The 10,068-nt window shown below is 68.3% G+C and overlaps 1 protein-coding gene across 1 annotated transcript; it reads left to right on the plus strand.

Moving 5' to 3' along the window:
* Positions 1–631: 631 nt before the first annotated feature.
* LOC309604397 (histone-lysine N-methyltransferase 2B-like) lies at positions 632–8,085 on the plus strand (the record flags this gene model as incomplete). The annotated part of the gene is made up of 5 exons (XM_082339343.1): positions 632–800; positions 4,308–4,418; positions 4,626–4,709; positions 6,464–6,593; positions 7,810–8,085. The coding sequence occupies exons 2-5, from the start codon at positions 4,324–4,326 to the stop codon at positions 8,083–8,085; spliced, it is 585 nt and encodes a 194-aa protein (XP_082195469.1). The 5' UTR covers positions 632–800; positions 4,308–4,323.
* Between the last annotated feature and the right edge of the window lie 1,983 nt (positions 8,086–10,068).

Consider the following 10,068-nt stretch of genomic DNA (forward strand, 5'->3'; position numbering starts at 1 on the left):
GGTGCCCCCCCCAGCGCCCTGGGACCCCCTGGGTGCCCCCTCCCCAGCCCCCTGGGTTCCCCCCCCAGCCCCCTGGGCCCCCCTGGGTTCCCCCCCCCAGCGCCCTGGGTGCCCCCCCCAGCCCCCCCAGCCCCTGGGTGCCCCCCCCAGCCCCCTGGGCCCCCCTGGTTTCCCCCCCAGCCCCCTGGGTGCCCCCCCAGCCCCCTGGGTTCCCCCCCCAGCCCCCTGGGCCCCCCTGGGTGCCCCCCCCAGCCCCCTGGATGCCCCCCCAGCCCCCTGGGCCCCCCTGGGTTTCCCCCCCAGCCCCCTGGGTGCCCCCCCCAGCGCCCTGGGCCCCCCCGGGTGCCCCCCCCAGCCCCCTGGGTGCCCCCCCCAGTCCCCTGGGACCCCCCAGCCCCCTGGGTGCCACCCCCAGCCCCCTGGGCCCCCCTGGGTTCCCCCCCCAGCCCCCTGGGACCCCCCAGCTGCCCCCCCCAGCCCCCCGGGTGCCCCCCCAGCCCCCCGGGTGCCCCCCCAGCCCCCCGGGTGCCCCCCCCCAGCCCCCTGGGCCCCCCCTGGGTTCCCCCCCCCAGCCCCCCCAGCCCCCCGGGTGCCCCCCCAGCGCCCTGGGTGCCCCCCCAGGGATGAGCGGGCTGCGGCTGCTGGGGATGCAGCACGACGCCGTCGTCTTCCTGGTGGAGCAGCTGCCGGGGGCGGGCGCCTGCCGCCGCTACCGCTTCCGCTACCACCCGCGCCGCGACCCCCCGCACCCCCCCCCCCCGCAACCCCTCCGGCTGCGCCCGCGCCGAGCTCTACCTGCGGTGGGTGCTGCCCTCACCCCCCCCCCCCCCCCGCCCGGCCCCGGCACCCCTGGGTGCTCCCGGGGCTCCCCAGGGTGGTAGGGTCCTGCCATGGGGCACCCCTGGGTGCTCCCGGGGCTCCCCAGGGTGGTAGGGTCCTGCCATGGGGCACCCCTGGGTGCTCCCGGGGCTCCCCAGGGTGGTAGGGTCCTGCCATGGGGCACCCCTGGGTGCTCCCGGGGCTCCCCAGGGTGGTAGGGTCCTGCCATGGGGCACCCCTGGGTGCTCCCGGGGCTCCCCAGGGCGATTGGGGCCCCGCCACGGGGCGCCCGTGGGTGGCTATGGGTGGCTGTGAGCCTCCGTGGGGCACCCATGGGTGCTGATGGGTGCCTATGGGTGGCTGTGAGCCTCTATGGGGCACCCATGGGTGCCGATGGGTGCCTATGGGTGGCTGTGAGCCTCTATGGGGCACCCCTGGGTGCCTATGGGTGCCTATGGGTGGCTGTGAGCCTCCGTGGGGCACCCATGGGTGCCGATGGGTGCCTATGGGTGGCTGTGTGCCTCTATGGGGCACCCATGGGTGCTGAGGGTCCTCCCTGGGGTGGTTGGGTGCCTCTATGGGGCACCCATGGGTGCTCCCGGGGCTCCCCAGGGCGATTGGGCCCCGCCACGGGGCGCCCGTGGGTGCCTGTGGGTGGCTGTGAGCCTCTATGGGGCACCCATGGGTGCTGATGGTGCTCCCTAGGGTGGCTGGGTTCCTCTATGGGGCACCCATGGGTGCTGATGGGTGGCGATGGGTGGCTGTGATCCTCTATGGGGCACCCATGGGTGCTGATGGGTGGCTGTGAGCCTCTATGGGGCACCCATGGGTGCTGATGGTGCTCCCTAGGGTGGCTGTGATCCTCTATGGGGCACCCATGGGTGCTGATGGGTGGCGATGGGTGGCTGTGAGCCTCCATGGGGCACCCATGGGTGCTGATGGTGCTCCCTAGGGTGGCTGGGTTCCTCTATGGGGCACCCATGGGTGCTGATGGGTGGCTGTGAGCCTCCATGGGGCACCCATGGGTGCTGATGGTGCTCCCTAGGGTGGCTGGGTTCCTCTATGGGGCACCCATGGGTGCTAATGGGTGGCGATGGGTGGCTGTGAGCCTCTATGGGGCACCCATGGGTGCTGATGGTGCTCCCTAGGGTGGCTGGGTTCCTCTATGGGGCACCCATGGGTGCTAATGGGTGGCGATGGGTGGCTGTGAGCCTCTATGGGGCACCCATGGGTGCTGATGGTGCTCCCTAGGGTGGCTGGGTGCCTCTATGGGGCACCCATGGGTGCTGATGGGTGGCTGTGAGCCTCCATGGGGCACCCATGGGTGCTGATGGTGCTCCCTAGGGTGGCTGGGTTCCTCTATGGGGCACCCATGGGTGCTAATGGGTGGCGATGGGTGGCTGTGAGCCTCTATGGGGCACCCATGGGTGCTGATGGTGCTCCCTAGGGTGGCTGGGTTCCTCTATGGGGCACCCATGGGTGCTAATGGGTGGCGATGGGTGGCTGTGAGCCTCTATGGGGCACCCATGGGTGCTGATGGTGCTCCCTAGGGTGGCTGGGTGCCTCTATGGGGCACCCATGGGTGCTCCCGGGGCTCCCCAGGGCGATTGGGCCCCGCCACGGGGCGCCCGTGGGTGGCTATGGGTGGCTGTGAGCCTCTATGGGGCACCCATGGGTGCCTATGGGTGGCGATGGGTGGCTGTGAGCCTCTATGGGGCACCCGTGGGTGCTGATGGTGCTCCCTGGGGTGGCTGTGAGCCTCTATGGAGCACCCCTGGGTGCCTATGGGTGCCTATGGGTGGCTGTGAGCCTCCGTGGGGCACCCATGGGTGCCGATGGGTGCCTATGGGTGGCTGTGTGCCTCTATGGGGCACCCATGGGTGCTGAGGGTCCTCCCTGGGGTGGTTGGGTGCCTCTATGGGGCACCCATGGGTGCTCCCGGGGCTCCCCAGGGCGATTGGGCCCCGCCACGGGGCGCCCGTGGGTGCCTGTGGGTGGCTGTGAGCCTCTATGGGGCACCCATGGGTGCTGATGGTGCTCCCTAGGGTGGCTGGGTTCCTCTATGGGGCACCCATGGGTGCTGATGGGTGGCGATGGGTGGCTGTGATCCTCTATGGGGCACCCATGGGTGCTGATGGGTGGCTGTGAGCCTCTATGGGGCACCCATGGGTGCTGATGGTGCTCCCTAGGGTGGCTGGGTTCCTCTATGGGGCACCCATGGGTGCTGATGGGTGGCGATGGGTGGCTGTGATCCTCTATGGGGCACCCATGGGTGCTGATGGGTGGCTGTGAGCCTCTATGGGGCACCCATGGGTGCTGATGGTGCTCCCTAGGGTGGCTGTGATCCTCTATGGGGCACCCATGGGTGCTGATGGGTGGCGATGGGTGGCTGTGAGCCTCTATGGGGCACCCATGGGTGCTGATGGTGCTCCCTAGGGTGGCTGGGTTCCTCTATGGGGCACCCATGGGTGCTGATGGGTGGCGATGGGTGGCTGTGATCCTCTATGGGGCACCCATGGGTGCTGATGGGTGGCTGTGAGCCTCTATGGGGCACCCATGGGTGCTGATGGTGCTCCCTAGGGTGGCTGTGATCCTCTATGGGGCACCCATGGGTGCTGATGGGTGGCGATGGGTGGCTGTGAGCCTCCATGGGGCACCCATGGGTGCTGATGGTGCTCCCTAGGGTGGCTGGGTTCCTCTATGGGGCACCCATGGGTGCTGATGGGTGGCGATGGGTGGCTGTGAGCCTCCATGGGGCACCCATGGGTGCTGATGGGGCTCCCCAGGGCGATTGGGCCCCGCCACGGGGCGCCCGTGGGTGCCTGTGGGTGGCTGTGAGCCTCCATGGGGCACCCATGGGTGCCGATGGGTGCCTATGGGTGGCTGTGAGCCTCCGTGGGGCACCCATGGGTGCTGATGGGTGCCTATGGGTGGCTGGGTTCCTCTATGGGGCACCCATGGGTGCTGATGGGTGCCTATGGGTGGCTGTGAGCCTCCGTGGGGCACCCGTGGGTGCTGATGGGTGCCTATGGGTGGCTGTGAGCCTCCGTGGGGCACCCATGGGTGCTGATGGGTGCCTATGGGTGGCTGTGAGCCTCCGTGGGGCACCCGTGGGTGCTGATGGGTGCCTATGGGTGGCTGTGAGCCTCTATGGGGCACCCATGGGTGCTGATGGGTGCCTATGGGTGGCTGTGAGCCTCCGTGGGGCACCCATGGGTGCTGATGGGTGCCTATGGGTGGCTGTGAGCCTCCGTGGGGCACCCGTGGGTGCTGATGGGTGCCTATGGGTGGCTGTGAGCCTCCGTGGGGCACCCATGGGTGCTGCAGGTCCTCCCCGGGGTGGCCGGGTCCCTCCCCATGGCACCCATGGGTGCTCCTACCCCCCCATCGCTCTCCTCACCCCCCCACCCCCACCCTGCCGTGGGGGTGTCCCCCCATGGGTGGGGGGCACCCATGGGTGCCCTGACCCCCCCTCCCCCCCCCCGCAGGAAGTGCACCTTCGACATGTTCAGCTTCCTGGCCTCCCAGCACCGCACCCTCCCCCAGGGCCCCCCCCCCCGCGACGAGGAGGAGGACGAGGTGCAGCTGAAGCCCACCCGGTGAGCCCCCACCCATGGGTGCCCCCACCCATGGGTGCCCCCCAAACCCCCCCCCCCCCCTTCCCCGCACGCCCGGCTCCCCTGGGGGTGGGGGTTGGGGCGCCCTAGGGGTGGGGGGAGGGGTCCGCCGGCCGCCCTTGGGGGGGGGGGGTGGGGGTGGGGGCGCCCGGCTGCACCCATGGGTGCCCCCCCCTGACCCCCCCCCAGCCGTGCCACCAGCCTGGAGCTGCCCATGGCCATGCGCTTCCGGCACCTGAAGAGGACCGCCAAGGAGGCCGTCGGCGTCTACCGGTGAGGTCACCGCGTCACCGCGTCACCGCGTCACCGCGTCACCCCGCCCCCGCGTCACCCCGCCCCGGGGGCACCCGCCTTTGGTGGCACCCCAACCCTGCTGTCGCCTCTTCTGGGTGTCACCCCACCCCGGTGTCACCCCTCCTTGGTGTCACCCGTCCTCGGTGTCACCCCAACCTTGTGTCACCCCACCCCAGTGTCACCCCACCCCGGTGTCACCCGTCCTCGGTGTCACCCCTCCTTGGTGTCACCCGTCCTCGGTGTCACCCCAACCTTGTGTCACCCCACCCTGGTGTCACCCGTCCTCGGTGTCACCCGTCCTTGGTGTCACCCGTCCTCGGGGTCGTCCCTCCTCAGTGTCACCCATCCTCGGTGTCACCCCAACCTTGGTGTCACCCCACCCTGGTGTCACCCATCCTTGGTGTCACCCATCCTCGGGGTCATCCCATCCTCGGTGTCACCCATCCTTTGTGTCACCCCAACCTGCTGTCACCTCTCCTTGGTGTCACCCATCTTTGCTGTCACCCCAACCTGGTGTCACCCATCCTTGGTGTCACCCTATCCCAGTGTCAACTCTGCTTGGTGTCACCCATCTTTGGTGTCACCCATCTTTGGTGTCACTCATCTTTGGTGTCACCCATTTTTGCTGTCACCCCAACCTGGTGTCACCCGTCCTTAGTGTCACCCCACCCCACTGTCACCCCACCCTCATGTCACCCGTCTTTGGTGTCACCCATCTTTGGTGTCACCTGTCTTTGGTGTCACCCCACCCTGATGTCACTCGTCTTTGGTGTCACCCATCATCTTCGGTGTCACCCCACCCCGGTGTCACCCGTCCTTGGTGTCACCCATCTTTGCCGTCACCCTGCCCCGGTGCCAGCCCCCGCAGTGGGGCCAGCGGGTGTCGGCGGGTGCCATGGGGGGGTCAGCGGGTGTCGGGGGGTGTCAGCGGGTGCCATGGGGGGGTCAGCGGGTGTCGGCGGGTGTCAGCGGGTGTCAGCGGGTGCCATGGGGGGGTCAGCGGCTGTTGGTGGGTGTCAGCGGGTGTCGGCGGCTGTTGGTGGGTGTCAGTGGGTGCCATGGGGGTGGCGGTGGGTGTCAGCAGGTGCCGGCGGGTGTCGGTGGGTGTCGGCGGGTGTTGGTGGGTGTCAGCGGGTGCCATGGGGGGGTCAGCGGGTGTCGAGGGGGGGGTCAGCGGGTGCCGGCGGGTGTCAGTGGGTGTCGGCGGGTGTTGGTGGGTGCCGGGGGGTGTCGGTGGGTGCCGGGGGGTGCTGGCGGGTGTTGGTGGGTGCCGGGGGGTGTTGGGGGGTGCCGGGGGGTGTCAGTGGGTATCAGCGGGTGTCAGTGGGTGTTGGGGGGTGTCGGTGGGTGTTGGTGGGTGTCGGCGGGTGCCGGGGGGTGCCGGGGGGTGCCGGGGGGTGCCGGGGGGTGCCAGCGGGTGCTGGGGGGTGCTGGGGGGTGTCGGTGGGTGCCGGGGGGTGCCGGGGGGTGTCAGCGGGTATCAGCGGGTGTCGGTGGGTGTTGGGGGGTGTCGGTGGGTGTTGGTGGGTGTCGGCGGGTGCCGGGGGGTGTCGGTGGGTGCCGGGCGGTGCCGGGGGGTGTCGGTGGGTGTCGGTGGGTGTCGGTGGGTGTCGGGGGGTGTCGGCGGGTGCCGGGGGGTGCCGGGGGGTGTCAGCGGGTATCAGCGGGTGTCGGTGGGTGCCGGGGGGTGCCGGGGGTGTCCCAGGTCTGGGGTGACGCCGCCCCCCCCCCAGCTCGGCCATCCACGGGCGGGGGCTGTTCTGCAAGCGCAACATCGAGGCGGGGGAGATGGTGATCGAGTACTCGGGGATCGTCGTGCGCTCGGTGCTGACCGACAAGCGGGAGAAGTTCTACGACAGCAAGGTGGGGCCCTGGGGGGGCCCTGGGGACCCTGGGGACACCCTGGGGACCTTGGGGACACCTTGGGGACATGGGGACACCATGGGGACGTCAGGCATCGGCCTCTGGGTGCCCACCAGCAAGGGGGAGAGGTTCGATGACGGCGAGGTGGGACCTTGGGGACACCCTGGGGACCTTGGGGACACCCTGGGGACACCCTGGGGACCCCCTGGGGACATGGGGACACCATGGGGACGTCAGGCATCGGCCTCTGGGTGCTCACCAGCAAGGGGGAGAGGTTCGATGACGGCGAGGTGGGATCTTGGGGACCTTGGGGACATGGGGCACCATCTGCCAGGGAGCCATGTCCCCGTCCCCAAGGCGGGTCCTCTGTGTCCCCATCCCCTGGTGGCATCTCCACCCCCTGGTGACGTCCCCATCCCATGGTGGCATCTCCACCCCCTGGTGGCATCTCCACCCCCTGGTGATGTCCCCACCCCATGGTGGCATCTCCATCCCATAGTGACGTCCCCATCCCATGGTGACGTCCCCATCCCATAGGGACGTCCCCATCCCCTGGTGGTGTCCCCATCCCATAGCGATGTCCCCATCTCCTGGTGGCATCTCCAGCTCCTGGTGACATCCCCATCCCCTGGTGGTGTCCCCACCCCATGGTGATGTCCCCATCCCATAGTGACGTCCCCATCCCATGGTGGCATCTCCACCCCATGGTGGCATCCCCATCCCATGGTGACGTCCCCACCCCCTGGTGGCGTCCCCACCCCATGGTGACGCCCCCATCCCATAGCGATGTCCCCATCCCATAGCGATGTCCCCATCCCATGGTGACATCTCCACCCCCTGGTGACATCTCCACCTCATGGTGACGTCCCCACCCCCTGGTGGTGTCCCCATCCCATGGTGACGTCCCCATCTCATGGTGGCATCTCCACCCCCTGGTGATGTCCCCATCCCATAGTGACATCCCCATCCCCTGGTGGCATCTCCATCTCCTGGTGATGTCCCCACCCCATAGCGATGTCCCCACCCCATAGCGATGTCCCCATCCCATAGTGACGTCCCCATCCCATGGTGGCATCTCCACCCCATGGTGGCATCTCCACCCCATGGTGGCATCCCCACCTCATAGGGACGTCCCCACCCCATAGTGACCCCCCCCCCCCCGCGGTGACACCCCACCCCCCCTGACCCCCCCCCCCCCCTTCCCCTCCCCCCGCAGGGCATCGGCTGCTACATGTTCCGCATCGACGACGCCGAGGTGGTGGACGCCACCATGCACGGCAGCGCCGCCCGCTTCATCAACCACTCCTGCGAGCCCAACTGCTACTCCCGCGTCATCCAGGTGGAGGGCCACAAGCGCATCGTCATCTTCGCCCTGCGCCGCATCCTGCGCGGCGAGGAGCTCACCTACGACTACAAGTTCCCCATCGAGGAGCCCGCCGCCAAGCTGCCCTGCAACTGCGGCGCCAAGCGCTGCCGCCGCTTCCTCAACTGAGGGCGGGGGGGGGGGGGGGGGGGGGGCACCCATGGGTGCTGGGGAGCGGCTGGAGGGGAGAGATGGAAGGTCTGGAGATGCCTACAGGCAAGATGGAGCACCCATGGGTGCTGGGGAGCGGCTGGGGAGGAGAGATGGAAGGTCTGGAGATGCCTACAGGCAACTGGGAGCACCCATGGGTGCTGGGGAGCGGCTGGGGGGGAGAGATGGAAGGTCTGGAGATGCCTACAGCCAAGGCGGAGCACCCATGGGTGCTGGGGAGCGGCTGGGGAGGAGAGATGGAAGGTCTGGAGGTGTCTGCAGGCAAGGCGGAGCACCCATGGGTGATGGGGAGCAGCTGGGGGGGAGAGATGGAAGGTCTGGAGGTGTCTGCAGGCAAGGCGGAGCACCCATGGGTGATGGGGAGCGGCTGGGGGGGAGAGATGGAAGGTCTGGAGATGCCTACAGGCAAGATGGAGCACCCATGGGTGCTGGGGAGCGGCTGGGGGGGAGAGATGGAAGTCCTGGAGATGCCTACAGCCAAGATGGAGCACCCATGGGTGCTGGGGAGCACCCAACAGTCATGGGGAGCGGCTGGAGGAGAGATGGAAGTTCTGGAGATGCCTACAGCCAACTGAGGGCACCCATGGGTGCTGGGGAGCGGCTGGAGGAGAGATATGGAAGTTCTGGAGATGCCTACAGCCAAGGCGGAGCACCCATGGGTGCTGGGGAGCGGCTGGGGGGGAGATATGGAAGTTCTGGAGATGCCTACAGCCAACTGAGGGCACCCATGGGTGCTGGGGAGCGGCTGGAGGAGAGATATGGAAGGTCTGGAGATGCCTACAGGCAACTGGGAGCACCCATGGGTGATGGCGAGCGGCTGGAGGGGAGAGATGGAAGGTCTGGAGATGCCTACAGCCAAGGCGGAGCACCCATGGGTGATGGCGAGCGGCTGGGGAGGAGAGATGGAAGGTCTGGAGATGCCTACAGCCAAGATGGAGCACCCATGGGTGATGGCGAGCGGCTGGGGGGGAGAGATGGAAGTTCTGGAGATGCCTACAGCCAACTGGGAGCACCCATGGGTGCTGGGGAGCAGCTGGGGGGGAGAGATGGAAGGTCTGGAGATGCCTACAGCCAACTGAGGGCACCCATGGGTGCTGGGGAGCAGCTGGAGGAGAGATATGGAAGTCCTGGAGGTGTCTGCAGGCAAGGCGGAGCACCCATGGGTGATGGCGAGCGGCTGGAGGGGAGAGATGGAAGGTCTGGAGATGCCTACAGCCAAGGCGGAGCACCCATGGGTGATGGCGAGCGGCTGGAGGAGAGATGGAAGGTCTGGAGATGCCTACAGCCAACTGAGGGCACCCATGGGTGCTGGGGAGCGGCTGGGGAGGAGATATGGAAGTCCTGGAGATGCCTACAGCCAACTGAGGGCACCCATGGGTGATGGCGAGCGGCTGGAGGGGAGAGATGGAAGTTCTGGAGATGCCTACAGCCAAGGCGGAGCACCCATGGGTGCTGGGGAGTGGCTGGAGGGGAGATATGGAAGTTCTGGAGATGCCTACAGCCAACTGAGGGCACCCATGGGTGCTGGGGAGCGGCTGGAGGAGAGATATGGAAGTCCTGGAGGTGTCTGCAGGCAAGGCGGAGCACCCATGGGTGATGGCGAGCGGCTGGAGGGGAGAGATGGAAGGTCTGGAGATGCCTACAGCCAAGGCGGAGCACCCATGGGTGATGGGGAGCGGCTGGGGGGGAGAGATGGAAGTTCTGGAGGTGTCTGCAGGCAAGGCGGAGCACCCATGGGTGCTGGGGAGCGGCTGGAGGAGAGATGGAAGGTCTGGAGATGCCTACAAGCAAGGTGGAGCACCCATGGGTGATGGCGAGCGGCTGGAGGGGAGAGATGGAAGGTCTGGAGATGCCTACAGCCAACTGAGGGCACCCATGGGTGCTGGGGAGCGGCTGGAGGAGAGATATGGAAGGTCTGGAGATGCCTACAGGCAAGGTGGA

The sequence above is a fragment of the Platalea leucorodia genome, assembly GCF_965183815.1.
Source record: "Platalea leucorodia genome assembly, contig: HAP1_HAP1_SCAFFOLD_739, whole genome shotgun sequence".
NCBI classification, from domain to species: Eukaryota; Metazoa; Chordata; class Aves; order Pelecaniformes; family Threskiornithidae; genus Platalea; species Platalea leucorodia.